Source organism: Anolis carolinensis, chromosome 1 (assembly GCF_035594765.1).
Source record: "Anolis carolinensis isolate JA03-04 chromosome 1, rAnoCar3.1.pri, whole genome shotgun sequence".
Taxonomy (NCBI): domain Eukaryota; kingdom Metazoa; phylum Chordata; class Lepidosauria; order Squamata; family Dactyloidae; genus Anolis; species Anolis carolinensis.
This window is the reverse complement of record NC_085841.1, coordinates 210,509,921-210,535,592: the sequence shown is the minus strand read 5'-3', so window position 1 is coordinate 210,535,592 and position 25,672 is coordinate 210,509,921. Positions and strand designations below refer to the sequence as shown.

At 40.2% G+C, this 25,672-nt stretch overlaps 1 protein-coding gene across 2 annotated transcripts in view; it reads left to right on the top strand.

Moving 5' to 3' along the window:
• The window catches only part of metap1d (methionyl aminopeptidase type 1D, mitochondrial), a 121,591-nt gene that overhangs the window by 29,211 nt on the left and 66,708 nt on the right, over window positions 1–25,672 (top strand). The window contains exon 1 of one of the 2 annotated variants that reach the window (XM_062964484.1): window positions 17,057–17,117. The exons of the other annotated variant lie outside the window; for it this stretch is intronic. Within the exon in view, the coding sequence (XP_062820554.1) occupies window positions 17,072–17,117 (46 nt within the window). The 5' untranslated portion in view covers window positions 17,057–17,071. Of the gene's footprint in view, window positions 1–17,056; window positions 17,118–25,672 lie in introns of those variants that run through there. 2 annotated transcript variants of the gene reach the window in all.

Genomic DNA, 25,672 nt, shown 5'->3' with positions numbered 1-25,672 from the left:
CCCTTCCACACATCTGTATAAAATCCACATTGAACATGGTTATATGGCAACGTGGACTCGGATAATCCAATTCAAAGCAGATATTGTGGATTATCTGCCTTTATATTCTAGGTTATATGGTTGTGTAGAAGGCCCTCAGTTCTCATCAGATAAACCTTACTATCCACTTCCCTGCTGCCTTACATTTGCCACTGATAGCAGGATCCATTAAAATTCATATATACATGCCAATTGTCAATGTGTCCTTCTAATCAAAGTGGAAATATGGTTCTACAAAGCCTCTTTGATTCTTTTGGTTTGTTCATCTGTTTTCATGTATTTAAGAGTGGGGAATAAAAACTACCTAGTGTCACGTGTCGGTGATTTTAAAATAATCTTTCAATGTAATTTTCAAGACATTTTCTTTCTTACAGCTGTCTGAATAAGAAAATACTGTTGATCCATTGGAATAAGATGGACAACATCCACTGCTTATTTATTTAATGAAACGCACAGAGAACGTTATGTTTTAAGTGCAAATATCAGTGAAGTATATCTTACTGATTAAAATTATGAAATACATAAAAAATTATTCCATATTAAACTGCCATGTACCTTATGATATACAGTGGTATATTTAAAATATGATTGTTTAACAGATAATTTATAGGACAGAAATGTGCACACATAGTCACATCCAGCTCGCATTGAACAAAGAAAAATGTTTAATGTTCTGTATATCTCTTTTCAAAGACATCCCTTACTCCCATGTAAATCAATATGGGATTCCAGCTTTATCCTGTTTCTTTCAATCTAGCAGTCCATCTGTCCATCCCAACCTGAATCTTTTAAAAAATATCTGTGCTAAAATTAATGTGTTGGTTTATAAATCATTTTGTGTTTTCAGTCAGCAATAGTCATTAGCAAAGCTAGAACATTGGTTTTTTTTTTATAGAACATACCTTTTTTTTTGCTTGAATCAAAAATTTTAAAAGGCAAATGATCAGTGATTGAGATGGGAAAAATCATTTTGAGCAGTGGTTAGGAAACAAAGGAAGCAATCTGGAGGTTTTAAATAAAAACCAAAAATGTTATCAAATAGAGACATAATTTGCAGCATTTTAAAATAAATGCAAACTATAAAATGCTGAACTTAGGCTGCGGGGTTTCTATGGTGACTTACTATCCAGCAGTTTTGCGAAATGTGTAAACAGGTCCAAGAGTGATTTATAATTATTTGTTTTTTTGTTTGTTGTGTTAGGTACCTTGTGTTCAGTTTGCATCTAATACAATTCACTCTGCATGCTTTCGGTTATGTATATTTTTGTGCACATGATTGACAGTGATTGAGCATTTCTTAGGGAGTGCTTGGGATTTTTGTATGCGTGTACCATAAATGATGCATGTTGATAAGTCTTGAAAACAAACAATTTTATTTGCATCACTGTTTTGATAAACAGGGACTCTCTTATGCTAAAAAGAATAGAGAGGATGTATGCTCATTCTTCTCTGCCGGTCTGCTTCAAACAGGATCTGTAATCCTGCCTGTAAAATGTACAGTATTCATCAAATCAAATATTTCACACTTGTGGAGATATAGGCTAGATATGTAAGGATGCTACACTTCAATGGCTGTCTGGCATAAAAACAAGTATTGATGATAAAGCTACCAAACTTAGGTGCAATTTGATGTTTGTCCCCTACATTTTCATTACGCAGTACAGTGTTCTCTCCCTTATTGCTAGGGTTAGGTTCCAGGACCACCCGCAATAAGTGAAAATCCGCGAAGTAGGACGCTATATTTATTTTAATATTTATACATCATTTTAGTAGTTATACACTATTTTAAGTCTTTATCAACCAATCGTGTGTTGATAAATCGCCTCCTTCTCCTCCCGTTGCCGCTTGGGCTCCTTTTCTCTGCCTTCGGCTTCTCCATCCTCCCTTCCTTAGGCTGTAAATTGTAATTATTTATTCTTTATAATAGTCTTTTAGAGTTTATTGAAAAGCCGCAAAACAGCGAATCCGCGAAAAGTGAACCGTGAAGTAGTGAGGGAACACTGTATATGGCTTGTAATACAAAAAAAATTTTCCGGCTCTATATACTTCTTAAAATACTTCCCTCCCCAACTCCCCTAGTTTACTATGAGGGCTGAAAATGGAGCCAATGTTGTAGCTTCTGTTTTGGAGAAATTAATATATACCATATGTACTCGCAAATAAGCTGAGTTTTTCAGCCCTTTTTTAAGGCTGAAAAATGCCTCCTCAGCTTATACTCGGGTGAGGGTTCTGGTGGGAAGGCGTGGTGCTGAAAGAAGGGCTTCTTTCAGCCCCACGCCTTCTGTCCAGGACTTTCACCTCCCTGCTCAGCAACCTAGCTCTCCCTTCTTTCCTCCTCCCTCGCCTCGCCCCGTGTGTGCCTTTTCCTCCCTCTCCCTGCTGCTGCTGCTGCCTGGGATCCGAGGTCTGGAGGCTGATCCCGCCCTTGTCTGCTTTCTTTCCTTCCTTCCTGCCTGGGAGATCTGCTCCATTGCTTCCCAGTCTGGTCTGGCTTTCCCAGTCCTTGCTGGGAGATCTGCTCTGTTGCTTCCCCTCTCTGGTCTAGCTTCCTCTAGCTCTCTCTCTCTCTCTTTCTCTCTCCCTCCCTCCTTGATTCCTGGCTTCTGTCCTGGCTGGGAGATATGCTCAGTTGCTTCTCTCTCTGGTCTGGCTTTTCCTCTCTCTCTGTCAATCTATCCTCTTGATTCCTGGCTTGTCCTGGCTGGGAGATCAGCTCATTGCTTCCCCTTTCTGGTCTGACTTCTTCTCTCTCTCGCTCCCTCCTCCCTCCCTCCTTCTCTCCTTGATTCCTGGCTTCAGTCCTGGCTGGGAGATCTGCTCTGTTGCTTCCCCTCTCTGGTCTAGCTTCCTCTAACACTCTCTCTTTCTCCCTCCCTCCCTCCTAGATTCCTGGCTTCAGTCCTGGCTGGGAGATTCCTTGATTCCTGGCTTCAGTCCTGACTGGGAGATCTGCTTCCTTGTTTCCCTCTCTGGTTTGGCTCTCTCTCTCTCTCCTTCCTTCCTGCCTTCAGTTCTGGCTGGGAAATCTGCTCCCTTGCTTCCCTCTCTGGTCTGGCTTTCCTTCTCAATCTCTCCCTCCTTGATTCCTGGTTTCAGTCCTGGCTGGGAGATCTGCTCAGTTGCTTCCCTCTCTGGTCTGGCTTCCCCCCTCTCTCTCCTTCCTTCCTACCTTATTTTACTCTATTTATTATTATTATTATTATTATTATTATTATTATTATTATTATTATTATTATTACATTTATTATTTTATTTTATCATTATCATTATTACATTTATTATTTTACTCTATCATTATTATTACATTTATTTTACTCTATTATTATTATTATTATTATTATTATTACATTTATCATTTTACTTAGTACCAAGACGGCTTTGGTCGCCTTGGTGGATGACCTCCGCAGACAGCTGGACAGGGGGAGTGTGACCCTGCTGGTTCTCTTGGACATCTCAGCGGCTTTCAATACCATCGACCATGGTATCCTTCTGGGACGGCTCTCTGGGATGGGCCTTGGGGGTACTGCTCTGCAGTGGCTTCAGTCCTTCCTGGAGGGTCGTTCTCAGATGGTGAAGCTGGGGGACTCCTGCTCGGACCCCTGGCCATTGACCTGTGGGGTCCCGCAAGGTTCTATTTTGTCCCCCATGCTTTTTAACATCTACATGAAACGGCTGGGAGAGGTCATCCGGAGTTTTGGAGTTCGGTGCCATCTCTACGCGGATGACACCCAACTCTACTACTCTTTTTCACCAAAATCCAAGGAAGGCCCTCGGATACTGGACCAGTGTCTGGCTGCTGTATTGGCCTGGATGAGGGTGAACAAGCTGAGACTTAATCCTGACAAGACAGAGGTCCTCCAGGTCTGTCGTACGGGTATTGGATGGCAACCTGTGCTTGACGGGGTTACACTCCCCCTGAAGGCGCAGGTCTGCAGCTTGGGGGTCCTCCTGGATTTGGGGCTGACTCTGGAGGCCCAGGTGTCGGCCGTGGCTGGGAAGGCCTTTGCACAATTAAAACTTGTGCGCCAGCTGCGACCATACCTCAAGAAGTCAGCTTTGACCATGGTGGTCCATGCCTTAGTTACCTCTAGACTGGATTTTGCAATGCGCTCTACGTGGGGCTGCCTTTTAAGACGGCCCAGAAATTACAATTAGTACAACGCTCGGCAGCCAGGTTTCTAACTGGAGCAAATTACAGGGCGCATTCAACACCTCTGTTTAAGGAGCTCCATTGGCTGCCGTTTATTTTCCGAGCCCAATTCAGGGTGCAGGCTATTACCTACAAAGCCCTAAACGGTTTGGGACCCACCTACCTTAGGGACCGCATTTCCCCCATGAACCCGCATGATCTCTTCGCTCGTCAGGGGAGGCCCTCCTCTCGCTTCCACCACCCTCACAGTCGCGGTTGGTGGGGACGAGGGAGAGGGCCTTCTCCGTTGTGGCCCCCCGACTTTGGAACTCGCTCCCCAAGGATATCAGGTAGGCCCCCACCCTCCTCTCCTTCCGGAAGAGCGTGAAAACCTGGCTCTTCCAAAAGGCCTTTGATGATTAATCGTTGTAGGTTCGATGTATCTGCCTACTTAACAATAGACTCACTGGTTATGCCTTCTCAGTATTATATTAGCACTTTATTGACTATGTTAGCTGTGAAACTACCTCTCCCCGACTCTGAAATATTCTGCACTTTGGCCCATATCCGTGTATTCATCTCCTGTTTTTTAACATTTTATTTTGTATCTTGACCTTTTATGATGCTGATGTGTTATTATTGAGTAATTTGTTTTATTGTCTTGCTGTTGTTATTATACTGTTGTGTTTGGGCATGGCCCCATGTAAGCCGCCCCGAGTCCCTTTGGGGAGATGGGGCGGGGTATAAGAATAAAGTTATTATTATTATTATTATTATTATTATTATTATTATTATTATTATTATACTCTTAGTATTAGATTTAATATTTTACTCTATTGTTATTCTTACATTTATTATTTTACTCTATTATTATTGGAAGGATGCGTAAGCACATTTACATTGAAGAAGGTTAGAATAATAATTTAATCAGAGCTGGACAGTCGTATATTAAATTACAGTTTTATGTAAATATTAAATAAAACACTTAACCTACTGATGCCTCCATTAATGTAATTTTATTGGTATCTATTTTTATTTTTATTTTTGAAATTTACCAGTAGCTGCTGCATTTCCCTCCCTTGGCTTATACTCAAGTCAATAAGTTTTCCCCATTTTTCTGAGGTAAAATTAGGTGCCTCGTCTTATATTCAGGTCGGCTTATACTTGAGTATATACAGTAATTGTCTAAATATATTTCCCCTCCCCATAGGTATGCTGAGGAATCTATATCTGTAACTTAGATTGGTAAATTTACAGTGGGAGATGAAACCCCTAACGTATAAAACGGTGTTTTCGGATGCCTGCAACCACTGCTTATAAAACAAGACAATGCAAGTAATTAACCAAACTTGATATAATAGAAGAAGTAACCCCTGCTAGATGTTATTTCCAAATGAGCAAATTTTAGTAGAAGAGTCTTCTCAGACTAAAAGCCTTAGTTAGATATGCTTAGATTTCCTCTTTGTTGAAGGAAGGCTGGCTTATGACTCAAGCAGTTTCAACCACCACTCCTCAAAGGTATGATTGCATGCACATAGAACTGATATTAAGGCACTAGCTGTGCCCGGCTACGCATTGCTGTGGCTTATGGAAATCATTTGTTGACCAGGTGGAATAGCAGTGAATAGCCTTGTGGCCTCAAAGCCTGGCTGTTTTCTTCTTATGCGAATCCTTGTTTGTTGAGCTGGAATACAATGGAATAGGCTTTCTGCTTGGAGGGCTGGGTACTTGTGTTCTAGGGGAATGGTTTTTTGGCCAATTTGAATTGCATTGAATAGCCTCGCTGCTTCAAAGCCTGGCTGCTTTCTATATAGGGGCATCCTTCCTTGGGCAGGTTGAATGGGACAGAGTAACCTCATGGCTTCCAAACCTGAGGGTTTTCTATCTAGGGGAAATCTTGGTTGGCCAGATTGAACAGCACTGAATAGCCTTCCTGCTTGCGAGCCTGGCTGCATTCCACATAGGGGCATCCTTCGTTGGCCAGGTTGAATGGGTCGGAGTAGCCTTGTGGCTTCAAAACCTAAGAGTTTTCTATCTAGGGGAAATCTTGGTTGGCCAGGTTGAATTGCACTGAATAGCCTCGCTGCTTCAAAGCCTGGCCGCTTTCTACATAGGGCCATCCTTCATTGGCCAGGTTGAATAGCAATTAATAGTCTCAGTGCGGTAAGTATGAATGCTGCAATTAGCCACCTTGCTTAACATTTAATGGCCTTGCAACTTCAACGCCTGTCTGCTTCCTGCCCAGGGGAATCCTTTGATGGAAGGTGTTAGCTGGCCCTGGTTGTTTCCTTTCAGGAATTTCCATTTTCAGAGTGTTGCTCTTTATTTACTGTCCTGATTTTAGAGATTATATTGTTCTGTATTATTATACCACAGTAATTATTATATATTATATTTATAGTCTTATATTATCTGCTTAGAACTGGATTATATGAGGCCCCTTCTACACAGCTGTATAAAATCCTCACTGAACTGGATTATATGGCAGTGTGGACTCAAGATAATCCAGTTCAAAGCAGATACTGTGGATTATCTGCCTTGGCATTCTGAGTTATATAGCTGTGTGGAAGGGCCTTGAGTCTACACTGCCATATAATCCAGTTCAAATCAGATAATCTGTATTTTATAGGCAGTGTGTAAAAAGCCTGAGTAAAGAAGCCCTGAGCTCTATTGTTGCTGAATGGGTTGCTAGGAGATGAAGTGGGCAGGGCATACCCTTTTAACTGGCATTTAGGGGAAAACGGCTTTTCCTTGTCCTCTATTTTGGACTTTATTTTTTTAGGTTTTTTTGTTTGAAAGACATATTTTGAATGACTATGTCTTTTGTGGCCAAATTTGGTGTGATTTGCTTAAGTGGTTTTGTTGTTTACTCCATAATAAAACACACATTACATTTATATCTATATAGATGGTATCTATTTTGCATGGGTTCAAGGATGCTAAGAGGATTTTCTATATTGGAATGGAAATACTCCAAACTCCATACTAGCTGTAGTGTCCACTGTCTGCGCATTTGCCTTTTTCATGGTTTCCCATCAAAGATGTTATTTCTTGGTTTAAAGTAGCCCTCCAGCTGTTTTATACTATTGCTTCCTCCAGCCCTAGCCAACATGTGCAATGGCCAAGAGTGATGGGAGTTAGAAGCAAAACCTCTGGTGGGAAGTCTCATGATAGCATTTTGGGGAAGTTTATAGTTATGGATTTAGATTAAAACAAGGACATTGACAAGATTCTATATAAATAATTGTGCCAAATGGATCATAGCTAGAAGTTGTGCTGTTTAATATATAATTTACTTTAATGCAAATCGGTTAACATACTTGACTATGTGTTTCAAAACCTAAATGCTAAATCTTTTGAATACTTTGCTTCTTGTTAAAATAAAGAGATGTCACTTCAAATACATTGAAACTTGGTTAATCTGTACAAATCTGAGAAAATCTGTACATTCTGTAGACGTTTTCAAGCCACATGCTTGCCTCCTTATGACCAGAATGCAGGCAAGTCAATAGAAACATTTCTTAAAAGTTGAAATTTGCCAGATGTCATAGAATAGTTTGACACTTGTATTCCCTTGACATTAACCATGTGGGACTTTTTTTTTTGCGGAGTAAGTTTTTTCGTTTTGTTTTAATTGATCTTTCCAGCTTTTAAATTTGTTATTTCATTGAGTTGTGTTACTACCCTACAGCACATTTAGTTTCTGCTTTCTCTTTAGGTTGTGTTGAACAGAAGAAATTTACCAAAAAACAACATTGCGATGTAAATACGCATTTTTGCTTTCTTGATAATCCTTTTTGCTATGCTGCCTAGCTATCTTTCATCTAGTAAATGCCTGTGGTGTTTTTGAAATGTTAGGAATCCTGGTTTTTAAAAATAGTGCATTACATCTAGTCACACTTTTATTAATCAACAATGAAAGCCTTTTGGAGTATGAATGAATAGGTTCATAATACTTTGCTGTGTTTGTGTTCTGCACGTACATCACAGCTGATTCAGATTTTTGCTCAGTGAAGCGCTAAATTAACTGATCCTACTGTCTCACTTTAAAAAAAAAGATATACGGCAGTCATCTGTGGAAGTTTCAGGGATTCATTTTTAAGGGTGTAAAATGAGACATCTTCTGCCTTTCTTTGGGCTTGTTAAAACTGCACAATATCAATTGCTATTGAGAAAGGATGGCTCCAAGCCAACTTCCTGAAAGAGCTCTAGGGACAGGGTCCTGGCTTGTCATGACCCAAGCACTATTACTTGAATGTTGTTATTATTAGACTAGAATACCCTCAGGTAATCATTCTTCCTATACATAGTAGCATTCTGATTTGCCGTGGTTTTTCAGCTTACCTTCTTCTAGAGCATCATCATTGTCGTCAGTATCATCACCACCACTACTAGCATCGCCATCTTGTCTCTTTGATTTGCATTCCACAGTGAATGATAAAATGATATAATTCTCAGATATGTTGCGATTTTGACATACAAAGTGAATTGGGTTTGAGGAAATTAAAATAAATTGTGTCAGTAATGGGAAATAATAGCCAAGATGTGATAGAGTTGTTGACTAAGTCACAGATATGTTTTATTTGCATGATACTGATAAACAATGCTAAACTTAGTAGCAAAACTTGATGTTCACAGAGAAGAGTGTCCAGATAGGTTCTGTTCAATTTCAGACTCTCTGGGACCTCTAATAACATCCAAACTAAATTATCTTTCTGATACTTCCATCAATGTGTGTGGTCATGAGAATATGCCCGCTTGATGAGATCACCGGTCCATTTAACACCATGGGTGGTCAACTTGCTATGTGACTGTCACATGTGACATGGGAGCAGGGACTTTTTCCACCTTTGACAAGTACCAGAAGGTCAACAGGTCTTCTTTTGATGTACTTAGGCTATTACTCCTGTTTTTGTTATAAAACTACAAAAATTCACCTGAGTTAGGTAGAGGAACATGATATTGATTCACTTAGGGCACCAAAGGAACATGATGGCGGTGTAACACATCAAGAGAGGATATCCTCTCCATTGCACAAATAGGGAAGGCATAATCTATATAATGAGAGGTCTCTAATAGTTGTCCTAAGTGCCCTGAATAATGTTTGACTTCTCTGAGGCTCTTATTTTTGTTTATGAAATAACACATACCCTGCATCTAACATCAACCACCCTGTAGAATTATGATGATGATGATGGTGGATTTTTGACTTGATATTTTCGTATTCTGGGTTTTATGTTTTTATTGGATGTGTAAGGTTGTCTTGGAGGGATTTATTTCTATGACTGAATTATATGAGAAAAAACAAAAGAGTGAAAGCTGAGTCAAGTGACCACAGTATGGGGTGAAGATCACTCTTCATCCTGTCAGGTAGCCCCATCTATATATATAAAAGAGTGATGGCATCACAGCAATTCACAAAACAACAAAAGTACAGGCCCCCCAACCTCAAAATTTGACAACACAACCCATAATCCACGCCTCAAGGTTGATACAACAAAAAGAAAAGAAAAATAAAGTCCTAATTAAAGGGAGAGCAATATATTTTTTAATCTAATTGCTGCCAGTTTAGAGGGCTAATCTCTGCCCACTTGGTTGCCTAGCAACCAAGGGACAGCCAGGTTTCAGTTAGGGGACAGGCCCATTTAGGCCTCACTTAGACTTCTTCCACAGATTATCTAATTTGCACTGGATTATATGGCAGTGTAGACTCAAGGCCCTTCCACACAGCTATATAACCCATTTATAATCTTATATTATCTGCTTTGCACTGGATTATCTTGACTCCGCACTACCATATAATCCACTTCAGTGTGCATTTTATACAGCTGTGAAGAAGGGGCCTCAGATAATCCAGTTCTGAGCAGATAATATAAGATTAGAAATATACAGTAGAGTCTCACTTATCCAACGTAAACAGGCCGGCAGGATAAGTGAATATGTTGGATAATAAGAAGGGATTCAGGAAAAGCCAATTAAACATCAAATTAGGTAATCGTTATACAAATTAAGCACCAAAACATCATATTATACAACAAATTTGACAGAAAAAGTAGTTCCATGCGCAGTAATGCTATGTTGTAATTACAGTAGAGTCTCACTTATCCAACACTCGCTTATCCAACGTTCTGGATTATCCAACGCATTTTTGTAGTCAATGCTTTCAATATATCGTGATATTTTGGTGCTAAATTCATAAATACAGTAATTACTATATAGCATTACTGTGTACTGAACTACTTTTTCTGACAAATTTGTTGTCTAACATGATGTTTTGGTGCTTAATTTGTAAAATCATAACTTAATTTGATGTTTAATAGGGTTATCCTTAATTCCTCATTATCCAACATATTCGCTTATCCAACGTTCTGCCGGCCCGTTTATGTTGTATAAGTGAGACTCTACTGTACTGTATTTACAAATTTACCACTAAAATATCACAATGAATTTAAAACACTGACTACAAAAACATTGATTATGAAAAGGCAGACTGCGTTGGATAATCCAGAACATTGTATAAGCGAATGTTGGATAAGTGAGATTCTTCTTTAATATGAAATAATTACTGGGATAGAATAATGCAGAACAATATAATCTCTAAAACCAGGACAGTAAATAAACAGGGGAATTCCACACAGGAAACAATCAGGGCCAGCTAACACCTCCCAACAAAGTATTCCATCATCAAAGTCTGGCAAATCCTGTTTTCTCAGGGCCACAGACAGTAGAAGCACATAAAATATCGCAAACAACATCACTCTGAAAACAAGGGTATTCCAGACAGGAAACAATCAGGGCCAGCTAACACCTCCCAACAAAGTATTCCCATCATCAAAGTCTGGAAAATCCTCTGTTTTCTCAGGGCCACAGACAGTAGAAGCACATAAAATATCGCAAACAACACCACTCTGAAAACAAGGTAATTCCAGACAGGAAACAATCAGGGCCAGCTAACACCTCCCAACAAAAAATTCACTCAGGGAGGAAACAGCCAGGCTTTAAAGCTGCAAGGCCATTACATCCTAATCATTTTTCCTAATTGCAGCATTCATACTTGCCTCCAACAAACAAAAAAAACCAATCAGAAATATTGTATATTCACAACCTTTAGGAAATAATATCCCCTGATGGCGCAGCGTGTTAAAGCGCTGAACTGCTGAACTTCTGGACTGAAAGGCCACAGGTTTGAATTGGGGGAGCGGAGAGAGCCCCCACTGTTAACTCCAGCTTCTGCCAACCCAGAAGTTCGAAAACATGCAAATGTGAGTGCATCAATAGGTACTGCTCCGGCGGGAAGGTAACGCCGCTCCATGTAGTCATCCCACATGACCTTGGAGGAGTCTACGGACAATGCCGGCTCTTCGGCTTAGAAATGGAGATGAGTACCAACCTCCAGAGTAAGACACGACTGGACTTAATGTCTGGGGAAAACCTTTACCCTTGACCTTAACTACCACCAATTCCTCAATACTTTATTTCCCATACCACCATACTTCGCCACAGCAACGCGTGGCCGGGCACAGCTAGTCTATATATATAAAAATGTAATGTTCATTTTACTATGGAGTAAACAACAAAACCACTGAACCCAATCACACCAAATTTGGCCACAAAAGACATAGTCATCCAATATATGTCTTTCAATTAAAAAAAACCTAGAAAAAATAGTCCAAATTATAGAGGATGAGGAAGAGCTTTTCTCCCTTAACTGCCAGTTAGAAAAGTAGGCTCTGCTGCCTTTAGGCCCCGCCCCCTTCGTGTCCTAGCAACTCCCTCAGCCAAGATGGCGCCCAGGGCACAGGCAGTTAGGCCTCTTTGACACAGCCTATAAAATACAGATTATCTGATTTGAACTGGATTATATGGCAGTGTAGACTCAAGGCCCTTCCACACAGCTATATTATCCAGAATGCCAAGGCAGGATAATCCACAGTATCTCCTTTGAATTGGATTTTCTAGAGTACACACTGCCATATAATCCAGTTCAGTGTGGATTTTATACAGCTGTGTAGGAGTTCTAAGCAGATAAAATAAGATTATAAATATAATGTGTAATAATTACTGTGGTATAATAATATAGAACAATATAATCTCTAAAACCAGGACAGTAAATAAAGAGCAACATTCTGAAAGCAGGGAAATTGGGAATTCCAGAAGGGAAACAATCAGGGCCAGCTAACACCTCCCAACAAAGGATTCCCCCAGGCAGGAAGCAGACAGGCTTTGAATCTGCAAGGCCATTAAATGCTAATCAAGGTGGCTAATTGCAGCATTCATACCTGCCACACTGAGACTATTAATTGCTATTCAAACTGGCCAACCAAGGATTCCGTAAGGTAGAAAGCGGCCAGGCTTGCAAGCAGCAAGGCTATTCAGTGCTATTCAACCTGGCCAACCAAGCTTTCCTCTAGATAGAAAACCTCCAAGCTCTGAAGCCACGAGGCTACTCCGACCCATTCAACCTGGCCTAGCAAAGATGCCCTATGTAGAAAGCAGCCAAGCTTTTAAGCTGCAAGACTATTCAGTGCAATTCAAGCTGGCCAAACAATGATTCCCCTACAAAGGAAGTAGACAGGCTTCAAAGCAGCTTTTTGATTGAGGGTGCTACTCCAGCTCACCAAACAAGGATTCCAATAGTTATAACACAGCTAGGCATTGAAGCTGCAAGGCTATTCATTGCAATTCGACCAGACCAACAAAGGATTAACCTTGGTAGAAGTCGGCCAGGCTTTGAAGCAGTGATAATATTCTGTACTATAAAGCTGACCAACCAAATATTCCCCTAGGTAGCAAGCAGCCAGGCTTTGAAGCTGTGGAGCTATTCGTTGCAATTCTAGCAGCCCAAAAAACAATTCCTCTAGAACACAAGTACCCAGCCTTCCTAGCAGCAAGCCTATTCCATGCTTCCAGCTCACCAAACAAGGACTCCCATAAGAAGAAAACGGCCAAGCTTTGAAGCTGCAAGGCTATTCACTGCTATTCCACCTGGCCAACAAAGGATTCCCATAAGCCACAGCAACGCGTGGTCGGGCAAAGCTAATATACCGGTAGTATATTTTGTGCCATAGAGCTCAAACGAAGACACTGAAGACCATGTTCGGTTTTGTCTCAACTGTTCCACCTTTATTGTATACAAATTCCCTATCGTGGTTCTGCTTCTGTGTTTGACATTAGTGTGTGCTTTTTGATCTGCATGTGTCATTGTCTGTGTGTATTTCCATAACATAAATTGTGGTGTCATGCTAAGAAACAGAATCATGTATTTAGTAAGCACACACTTTACTGAATGAGACAACTTACTGTTTCCCCTTCTCTAAGTGAGGTGAGAAATTGAGGCTGTAGTCCTAAGTATACTTAAACTTACAGTTTAAGAGAAACTTACAGTTTCCCCAATCAATATGGAATTGAACTGCCAAAGATACTGACTCAACACTCTGTGCACTGACTGATAGCAAACCAGGATTTCAGTGCAGGTCTGAGTGCAAGCCACTATCTATTTTGGCTAATAAATGTTCAATATTTGTTCACCCTCCTCTGTTCTTATGATATGACAAATGTAAGGTAAAGGTTTTCCCTTGACGTTAAGTCCAGTCATGTCTGACTCTGGGGTGTGGTGCTCATCTCCATTTCTAAGCCGAAGAGCCGGCGTTTTCCGTAGACACCTCCAAGGTCATGTGGCCGCCATGACTGCATGGAGCGCTGTTACCTTCCCGCCGGAGCGGTACCTATTGATCTACTCACATTGGCATTTTTTCGAACTGCTAGGTTGGCAGGAGCTGGAGCTAACAGCGGCTGCTCACGCCGCTCCCGGGTCTTGAACCTGGGACAAATGTAGTCGCATATAAAATCTGTGACAGATGAACATTTACTGTAATTTTTCATTTGTTGTGTGTCACCCAGAGATGTTGGTTTACCAAAGCTCTCCCCAAATTAGTGAAAAGTGGGAACATTGAGGAGAAGCAGCAACATTCATCAATTGCCTTGCATTTTTCCTCTGGGCAGTTGAAAACTCAGCCAGACAAGTTACTGTCACAGAGGCAGTAGTGAATGGCAATGACGTGGTGGCCCCACTCAGAGAAGGGGACTCCACTGGGAGTATATTGTCCATCATTACTACCAATTCCCCAAACATAGAACTGGCAATGCAGATATCAAAACCCTGCAGCTTAAGGAATCTCCTTGTATACATGCAGGTTTGGCTTGGAGGTTTGCTGGGTGTGGGCCATTTCCTTTGGAGGTTTAGATTCACAAAAGAAGCAAACGGAAAGAGGAGGCAGTTCTTACCTGCTGGCTCAAGCCTTCAGGACTGTTTAGGTAGGGGTTTCAGAGATTAGTATTTGTGAAGTGTTGTGATGGGGACAGAGTGAGAAGGGAAGGAACACATGAGAATTGTTTTCCTTGAGGCTAGACTTTCTTCTGAGGGTCCTGTCACTTGGCCATGATTTTTGGGCATGGAGGAGAAAGGAGGAAACCATCTGGCTTGTTTCCTGTAAGTTAAATTGGAAGACCTTGTCTGTGCAAATAGATTTCAAAATAGAGCCTGGCCTTTGACTATATTTGTAATTGCTTGGATCCCACAGTGTTTTATTTGGCTGCCAGAATGGTTAACCCCTGGAAGTAAAAGGCTCAGGCTGACATAACCAACATACGGGTGCTGAGATATGAGCACATAAAATCCCTTGTTGTTTCAAAAAGCCTCCTTATCTTAAGGTCCTCTTCTCACAACATTTGTACTGGTTTTTTTTTTAATGATGCTTAAAGATATACCGTAGTTGTTTCTAGGAAATATGACTAGTGGCTAAGAAGAAGGAAAAGTTGTGTGGTTGCTTTGATGTAACCAACATCTGTCAATAGAGTGAATTTGCTTTTGTTTAATTTCAAGAGCCCTTGTCTTCCTTTTTTGCCCAATCAGTTTAAGCTTCTGCCCAAGGCACTTTTTGTGTTGTTCTTTTCTTCTGCTAATACACAGGTTATTGAGTGTGAAATGTGAGCCCCTCTTCTCTTGTACAGGTTACACAGACTTGCCAAAAAACTTTAATCATGTAATGGTGAAGCTTTCAAAGACACGTGCATTTTCTTTCTTCCCATGCCCCTCCTTGCCAACATCTGCATATCACAGCATATCACAGCATGTTTGGGGTTTTCCCTTTATTAAACTCTGTACTGTATATTAATCTTCTGTTTGCAGTATTTGCTGTCTCTCTCTGGACCACTGAAATATCTTTGAAAAAACTGAAATTAAAAGAAATCACACTTCAACACTCTTATTTGACTTGATATAGTTCATAGTTTGCTTTACCCCCTCCTCCATTTTGGCTAGATATTTAAAAACTTCAAACTTGTTCCAAAAGAGAGAGAAACATTTCAATAGTTAACATTTCTTTATGTATTTAAACATTTGCCTATAAATTGATGTGTGTATGCATCCTTTCAAGTTGCCTGTCAATTCATAGAGGAACAAAATCTTAGAGGTTAGAAATATTGTAATAAGCCGAAGAACATTGTTGCCTATTCTTTTCTATCCAGTCCTAAATGTGTTAAACATATAAAACTATTAAAATAGGAGTTCAAAAACTAGCAATTGTTTTTAATTACTAAACGATTTTGAAATCAGAACAAATACAGTTGGACAATATTTGCTATAACTTGGCCCAGCAATCTTGGAAATAGCTAATTATTTTATGCTTGATTAAGCAAAATACCATTCAGCCAGCAATCAGTTGCTTATATATGATAGCTTAATGGGCCTTTGTACTAGATATTAATTCAATCTTTTATTATAAACAGTTTGGTATTTTGTACATAATTGGTATTTGGAACGTATTAAAAATGCAATTAGTATTTCACAAATACCCCCTCCTCTCTCTCTTTCTCTCTCTCTATAGATATATAAAATATATATTATTTCATTAGTTGTTGCCTTTATTTACACTGTGAATTCTGCTGTGGCAAATTTTCAGTGGCTTCATTTAAAGGTTAACTAAACACGATTTAATAGCTTGATGAAACATGAGAGCACTTGCACTAATGTGTGTTGAAAATAATGTGGACTTCTGTTATGGATGGACTATGTTGCAGCTCTCTGGAACGTAGTGCAATTATTCTTGCTTCTGTTAAATAAGAAACACTTTAAAAGGAATCACTGCCAACCTTTCTCTTGGGGCGGAGGAGGTGTGTGGATCTTGTTGACCGGAAGAAAAGTCACATTTGAATTACTAAAATCAGCTTAATTAAGGGTCATTATGGATGTACACATAAAAATCCTTACTACTCATTGAGTGAAATGGGAGCATTTCATTATATAATGTAGCATGTGTGAGCAGATAACAATTAAAATAGACCTGCAATAAGGAGGCTAATAAATGTGGGGCATGCTGCCTGCTAGAAAATTAAAATAGAGTTCCCGCCCCGTCATCATTAGTCCAGTCTCCATTCAGCCCTATGTTGAAAGAAAATCAAGGACTGTTTCCAGCAAAGATAGGAAAGAACTCTTAACTGAATACTAGTTAATATGGTGAAATGATCTACAGTAGAGTCTCACTTATCCAACACTTGCTTATCCAACGTTCTGGATTATCCAACGCATTTTTGTAGTCAATGTTTTCAATACATCGTGATATTTTGGTGCTAAATTCGTAAATACAGTAATTACTACATAGCATTACTGCACATTGAACTACTTTTTCTGTCAAATTTGTTGTATAACATGATGTTTTGGTGCTTAATTTGTAAAATCATAACCTAATTTGATGTTTAATAGGCGTTTCCTTAATCCCTCATTATCCAACATATTCACTCATCCAACGTTCTGCCGGCGAGTTTATGTTGGATAAGTGAGACTCTACTGTATTGATAAGACCCAGCTCTTATAAAAACCATGTACACATTACATTTGAATTCATTATGTTTGAAAATTATTCTCTTCAAGCAGCAAAGGAGCTACGTGAGGGTGAGTCTTTTTGTTTGCTGGCTTTTAATTTTGCTAATTCTTGTTACAGAGTATTATAAAGGTCTGATCCTGTCGTTGAAATTTCCACTATGGATCTAATATCTCTTAGAAAAAGTCGTCAACATTAGGAAAAATGTCTATCTTAGACAATACTAGATTTCCTCCACCCTGCTAAGCTTATCCTACGGCAGTATTCTGAACTATAACTGTACCCAGTAGCAGCGAGTCAGTTTCGTTGAGAAATTAGTAAGGAAGTATATATCATACCTTGTTCAATTTCGAAACCGGTATTTCATCGCGCTTAAAAGGTATATTTAGGACACTAAATGGTTTATAGCGTGGGGAACTGTCAGAAGTAGAATAAACAGAAGTAAACAGAATTTGACACCAACTTAGATGTGTGTAAAAGTGTGGGGGGTATGGCTTGTGTGAACTGACTCCAGGAACGCAGCCAGTAGTTCCTTGTCTCTAGTGATTGATGATGTTAGTGTATTAAATTGGCTGTGAATGTTAGGTTAGAAACAGAAGGCCGATTTGGAGATTTTTGTTTTAAATAAACATTAAAAATATATGTTAAGAAAACACGATAATGCAGATTAAGCTTTCAGTTATACTGAAAATTCAGTCTTGATTTCCCTTGCACATTTTTTTAGTCATGTTTTCTTTGGCCATATTTTATGTTTGCATGGGGAAATTAGTTACGGTGTTATTTCACATACGTTTATGTTAGAATGGGCTGCCATGTCCAATCATGGTCTCTAGCCCTTGTAGCGTAAGTTTTTGTTTTGTGCTATGCAGCAGTTGCTGTAGCATCCTAGAAGAAACAAATGAACTCGGTTTGCAAACCATCTCCGCTTTCCATTCAAAGAAAGGGAGGAGAGTAAACCCTTGCTACAACTTCCAACAGTCGCAAGAGGGAGCTGAGGGCTTGACAGGATGGAGCATTAGCAGAGATTTGAAAAGTTCATTTTGTGGACTAACGTTCCCAGAATCCCCCTAGTCTTCCTCATGTAGCATTCTTTTTTGTGCTTAGAATAGTAATAGTGATACATTACTGCTTTACAACAGGGAAATTATGTGAGCTTTTCTATGTTTCTAAGCTCCCTGTGCCATCCTTGAAGTCATCTGCACAGTCCTGCATTTTGTCCTTACTCCGCAGGAGAGCATGGGGTAGGTTCTTACATTTTGGTATAGATGGAACCATTAGATTGTTATCTGTAGTATCCCATTATTTTATTGCCCAGTTTTAGGAGTAAGGGCTTATGACGGAAGGCAAAGCTGTGGAAAATGTAAGATATTTCTGAATTCTGTATTTGTGCTCACCACCAAAAGTCATTGCCTTTCATTTCAGCAGGGGTATTTAGTAATTGGACTCACATAAACTCTTTGGCCATACTTTCCTATCAGCTGAGCCAGCAGTATGACTTGACAACAGCAAGATCAGAAGTGGGGGAGGTGTAACCCTTTGGACAACAACTACCAGAATCTTTGGCCAACTGCAAAAAAGCATAATTGCTTCTGTAATTAATGAATCAGTGCGGCCCAATTCACAACAGTCTCACGAGTGTTAACACAAAAATCCAAATCCATGGTGCTCAGCAGTGTAGCTTTTATAGAACCATGGCCTTGGATTCAATGGACTTGCATAAGTTCTTACTTGAGGGATCTTTTGTTTTAAAGGATTAGCAGGGTGCAAGTCTAAGACTGCAACTCTCATCGTTCTATCCAGATATACTGGATGGTACTAATAGGAGCACCTATTAAAGTGCTGAGCTACTGAACATGCGGACCAAAAGGTTGCAGGTTTGAATCCAGGGAGCGGAGTGAGTGCCCACTGTTAGCTCCAGCTTCTGCCAACCTAGCAATTCGAAAACATGCACACGTGAGTAGGTCAATAGGTACTGCTCCAGTGGGAAGGTAACGGCGCTCCATGCAGTCATGCCAGCCACTTGACTTTGGAGGTGTCTACGGAAAACGCCGGCTTAGAAATGAAGATGAGCTCCAAACTCCAGAGTCGGACACAACTGCACTTAATGTCAGGGGAAAACCTTAACTTTTACCTACTAATAGGAACTGCAACATTTGGAGGGCTACAAAATTTGAAAGATGGCAAGTTGCTCATCGCCATTAGATATTAACACCTACAGGAATCCCATCACTTTATCAAATGACCATGGGGACCTTTTCCATCCAAGTACTGTAGTTCCCACCCAAAACATTTTGGTGATGTTGGAGGCTGTTGGTCTGTACTCCATTTCCAAATGTTAGTCAGCACAGTTCTTGTATGAACTGTATTCTGTTTGCTAAGGTAACAAGGTAGATGCGTTCCTAGGCTTTCCATCTTTAACAGAAACTTCGGTACCAAACATATGCCTCCTCTACACTGACATTATAATGCGGCTTCGAGGCAACATGAAACTACAGTGACTACAGAATGCATAGCGTCAATGTGTGCTGCAGCACAAATTTAAAGGAAAATCCAAGTTCAATCAGATAATCCACTGTAACAGATGCCAGTGTATCTCAAATCCAGGGTAAAATCAACTCCACAAAATGCGAAGCACATTGTAGACATCCACCCTTCTGAAGCACATTATCAAACAGAAGGGGGACTGCTGAAAAGCGGTTCAAGGGCATGGCTAGTCAGCCCCCTGGGGGGGGGGGGTAATTGAGTACCTGTGCTCCCATTAGTTTCTTTCTCTTTCATCCTGTATGCCTCTGGAGCACTGGTGCACATCTCTCCTTGAAACTGGGAAAAAATCCCCATACAGTGGTTTGAGGCTAGGTTCCATAGTTAATGTCATCACCCATCTGGCCTCAAACCAATTCCAGACCTGTCAGTCTAATCATCTGTGCAGCAAAAACAGTTCCTTCCAGTTCCAAGCTGCATTATAGTTTCAGTGTAGATGTGCCCCTAGAAATAGCAAGGAAAGAATAGAGATAGGTTCCTATACCACAAAAAAAGTTTGCCAGTTTCAGCAAACTTTTTATTTAGAACTAACATCATACACATGTGAAATGAAACAACCAGGTCAGCTAAGCCTTGCATAAGTACGCAAAAACATTTTAAATCTTTTAGATATCCCTTGAAAGCTTCTTCCAAACCAAATTTGTTTATCATCAACCTCCACTTTTCTTATAATTTCAGTTTTGGTGGCAACATTTATACATCTGGTTTTTTTTTTTTCCAATATGCAGTGTTAACTTGCGAGGCAGGCTAATCTGCTTTCCCTGTTTTGCTCTTCACTCATGCTCAGTGAAGTGATTTTGGAGGCAGATGTTGTTCATAAGCACACAGCTGTAGTAAGATTTATTTCCAGGTCAAACCTTATTGCAGTGTTTATTGCAGACACACTGCTGCAACTCAGCTTTCCTTCACCATTTTCCCAATGCCAGGGTAGAAGGGAAAAGCCTTCCAATGAGACAGAAGATAAGAAAAGGTGGAGCTAGCCTTGGCTCCTGTAAAAATACTTAGGAAAAAGTTTCTTTGTCTGAGGCTTTATTAACTGGTGTATGTTGATGTATTTTATTTCATACATGTTAACATTCCTTATCTTAAATTCTGAAATTCAAAATTGTCGACATGGATGAGGCCTTTGTTTTCTGATGGTTCAATGTACAGAAACTTTGTTTCATGCACATAATTATTTATAATATTGCATAAAATTTCTTTCAGGCTATGTATATAAAATGTATATGAAACATAAATGAATTTTGTGTATAGATGTGAGTCCCGTCTCCTAGATACCTAATTATGTACATGCATGCAAATAGAGGTATTCACAAATCAAAGAAAAAACATTTTAGATAGATTAAATTCTGCTGTTCTGATGCTTGTACACTATACTGGGTAGCTAAAATAGGTAAACGCACAGAATATAAAATATTATGTCAATCACATTAAAAAAGGTAAAGGTTTCCCTTGACATTAAGTCCAGTCATGTCTGACTCTGGGGGTTGGTGCTCATCTCCATTTCTAAGCCGAAGAGCCGGCATTATCCGTAGACACCTCCAAGGTCATGTGGCTGGTATGACTGCATGGAGCGCCGTTACCTTCCCGCCGGAGTGGTATCTATTGATCTATTCACATTGGCATGTTTTCGAACTGCTAGGTTGGCAGGAACTGGAGCTAACAGCAGCTGCTCACTCTGCTCCCGGGGTTTGAACCTGGGACCTTTTGGTCTCCAGCTCAGTGCTTTAACGCACGTCACCACCAGGGCTCCGTCAATCACATTAAACAGTGAATAAATCTCACAAAACAAATTCTGTTACAAATTTAATTAAGTAACTCTCTGCCAAAGGTGCCAGCATAGCCTTCCATCCCCTTCAATACCACCCTGTTCCTTCTTAGTTCCTGTACAGAGCTAAAGCAAAACAATTGTTGTGTTCAGCTTTAAGATCACTCATATACTAAGTTAAATTGGAAGGCTGAATAACATCCCTCCCTCTGCACTGTCCTACTCTTTAAAGGAAAACTAATATTGACTATTTCAATTGGCTAGCTGTTGGGGTGCACCAAGCATGTATTTCTCAATATATGGCTCTGGAAGCTCTATCTACAACCCAACACTAGGAACTTCACATTCAGCATCCTTTTCTGCATGTAGCCCCTGCTTCTCTGTACTCATAAGCTCACATTGGATTGTGATGGTCATTGAAGGATAAGTAAGACATTGAGAAATAATTTGAAGAGATGATGTAAAACAGGGATAGGGAAGTTTAATCTCACAGTTGGAGATAAGAAGGGATTTAAAGGGATTTACACTTTAAATCCCCTGCATGAAACTCAGCGGGGGCCTACTAGTAGGGAAGCCATTTTTCTTGCACTTTTTCATGAGGAGACATGCATAGAACTCTGTTGTGTTTGTTTATGCTTGGTTGGAAGATTCCTCAATTGGTAAAAAATTTGGTCCTGCTCATTTTGTTTTAGTGCAGCCTACTCCAGCTGTACTCTTTGCCTGTTGCTGACATGCAGCCTTCCCACTTGCTTTTACCTACCAATTGGTATTCAACTTATGGGACTAAAAATAGTTATCCATCCTTTGTTAGTGGTGTGATTAAGCTCCCTAGGTTATTGATCACCCTACTCACCCTTTCTTGGACATGTTCTAGTTTGTCATTGCTGTCTTTGAAATGAGATATTCAGAACTGGACAAAGCATTCTAGGAGTGATCTGTCCAAAGCAAATTAGAATGGCATCACGGCTTCATTTGATATGGGCACTATGTTCTTATTAATGCAGTCTAGAATTGCATTGGTTCTTTTAATCATTACCATACACTGTAGACTCGTGTTTAGTTTGTGGTCTTCTAAGACCCCAATATCACTTTCACATGTATTGTTTTCAAGTGAGGCATCAGCCATCCTGTATCCATGCACTTCATTTTTCTTGCCTAGTTGTTGAAAATAATTTTGTTGGTTTTATCCAATTAATTAGTATGTCAAGGTCATTTTAAAATATGATGCTTTCCTCTGGGGTGCTCATTACCCTCACCTAATTTGGTGTCATTTGCAAAGTTGATAAGGCTGGTGAGGAATTTGTTAGACCTCATGTTCTTGGCTGAATTTGATTTCTAACAAACATGTGGGTGGTTGAAGTCCATCATGACTATATCTCATTTAAAAAAATATTTTGTCATTTGTTTGGGCTTCACTAAAATCATCAGTCTGACTTGGAGGAACATGTAGTAAACCTTCAGAATGATGTCACTGTTGTTTGTATCTCCTGTAAGTTTTACCAAAATGCTGTCAACATTCCCATATTTCTAAGCTTTAAGTCATTGATCACACAGGTATGCACATCCTAGGTATAAAAATGTTACTCTTGCTTCTTCTCTTTGGAATAGGTTATAGAATTTCATTACTGTGTTGTAATCATGAGACTCATCCTATTAAGGTTCAAGAATGCCTGTTAAATCATATAAGACTTTCTCTGTTTTCAGGTTCATTTTGTTTATTTTCCATGCTCTCTTCATTGGCGTAGAGCAGATCTGCACAACATGTGGTCCATGGGCTTTCAGCCCACCAAAGGATTTTGGGCAGCATGCAAAAAATGTAGAGGATGTCAAAGAAAAACAAGGCTCAGCGCCATTCTTGGCTTCAGGTTTTCTTTATTCTTAAGTTTCTACAGCCAAAAGTCCACACCACATCAGCCCAACAACCTCCAAAAGTTTCCTTCCCAGGAAGTTTCCTTGTAAGTTGTTTCAATTTCCTTCACTCAAAGTTCTAGTAGGATCCAGAACAGGGGTTCTCAACCTGTGGGTCCCCAGATGTTTTGGAACTTCAACTCCCAGAAATCCTAACAGCTGGTAAACTGGCTGGAATTTCTGGGAGTCCTGGGGACCAATAGGTTGAGAACCATTCATCCAGAGTCTTCCTCCCCCTCCCTCCAGTTTATTATTCTCTCTTTCCTTCGACTACACGTTGCAGTATCAGGATTGCAGATCTCTGAGTCACAGATTTGAGATCATAGTTTGAAGAACAAACAAGGAGATTGGCAAATGAGGGATTGAGAGCTTTCATTGCAGAGGAGGCAGTGGTAGGGGCTGGGACAACAACTCTTACCGAAGCAGCGATCACAATAGGATGATTGCAGAACTGCCCGGGAAGGAAATTGAGAGCAGTCTCCTTCCTCCTGCGGAAGAGGAAACCAAGGGAAGGGCACACACTCAAGGTCTCTCCCCTCCCCGCCCCCAACAAAACAGTTTCCTCCACTCCTGTTCTGCCGGGCATGCCCAAGCCCCACTTATTTCCTGTTGCCATATTAGAATAAGAATATGTCCCTTCTCTTTTTGAGAACCATCCTTAGAACTTTGTGTCCAAAAGAGAGACTGCCTTCCTTCCCAAAGACTTGGCTGGCAGGGTCCAGTTGATCACCCGCATGTTCTTACTGGAAATATGGCTTTTGCTTAAAGTAGCATTGACTTTCTCTCTCCTTCCCTCCCCCACCTTCTCCCAGGTAGAGACCATTTGTTTTACCTTTTTAATAATATGGTTTATTGGCAGCCCGTTTTTTTTTAACCTATTTTAATATTGGGCTCTACCTATTGCCAGGTTGTGCAGGTCTGAAGTAGAGACATCATCTCCAGTTGTTGTCTTGGTTTTTTCCCCTGCCTACTTTGGGGTTCTTGTACTATTGGCCCAGGCTCTGCTGTATAATTCAGGCTTTGGTTTCCAATGCTGGATGTCTCCCTTCCTTCTGGAATATTGCTTGCCTCCCTCCCTCGTGTAATTCAGTTTATATCACTTCTGATCAGGTTTGCAAAACTCCAAGCAAATGTTTTTTTACCAAGCACTGTAAGATGAAGCTTCCCTTCATGCAAGTGCAGACTATAGTCCAAGAAACCAAACATTTTCTGTGGTTGGTTGTTCAATTGCAGTATTTTTCTAGACCTTTCCTGTCCACATTCTTCAGTAAGAAAGAGCTATAAAATAGTAACATGTGTCTCAAAGTCTTTAACTTCCCCACATAACTCATATTCCCTTGCAATATGTTGCAGGCTATATCTTAAAATATCATATGTCCCAACATGGATTAGAAGAAAGGGGTCGTCATTGGTGGAGCTGATGAATCTTGTCAGTCTCAGTGCTATAACATGATTATTCACATCTGAGAGACAGCACACATCTCAAGACATCTTATCAGGCCTGCACATCACTGCTTCTTTTCCTCTCAACAAGGTAGCACCTATTATTACCATACATCTCTTCTTCGCTTAGGAAGGAGAGCTTCCATCCATGCCTTACCTTTCAAGGACAGCCTGCTCCAAATCGTTCCGAAAAGCTTTGCCCTTCCTGACAAGCAGGCCCCAAGCTGCACCTTTTCTTCCATCACGCCAACCTGTTTCCACCTGTAACAGGTACAGCCAGTAACAAGAAGACAAACATGGCACAAATGTTGCATGTTACTATATCCTCTCTGTTCATCATCCTGTGCTGCCAATAGCACAGCTTTTCAAGACTCTCCCTTAAATCCCCCTCACAAGTGTCCAAAGAAAAATAGCAATTTTCCTCTTCCAATTTTTTGAGCTCAATAAACTGAAGCAGTTGCTATGTAGAGCTAGTAGTCTCTAGCTATCCCTAAACAAATAAATGACTCAGGAGAAGCCCTATCCCCTTAGACCAGTGGTTCTTAACCTGGGGTCCCCAGATGTTTTTGGCTTTCAACTCCCAGAAATCCTAACAGCTAGTAAATGGGATGGGATTTCTGGGAGTTGTAGGCCAAAAACATATGGGAACCCCAGGTTAAGAACCACTGACATAGACCCACACAAGTCTCAAAAACTGCACAGCCAAATGATCAGGCTTATTATTATTATTATTATTATTATAATAAAAATACATTCACCTTCTTCTGTCTCCTCAGAGACTTAACAATGACTTTCATTTTTAAAGTAAGTTAAACTTGTCCTGAAGATTTAAGTTTCTGGAATAGGGGGATATATTCATATCTCTTGATGATGATGATGATGATAATAATAATAATAATAATATAATTTTATTTTTATACTCCACCTCCATCTCCCTGGGGGGGGGGGGGGACTTGGGGCAGCTTA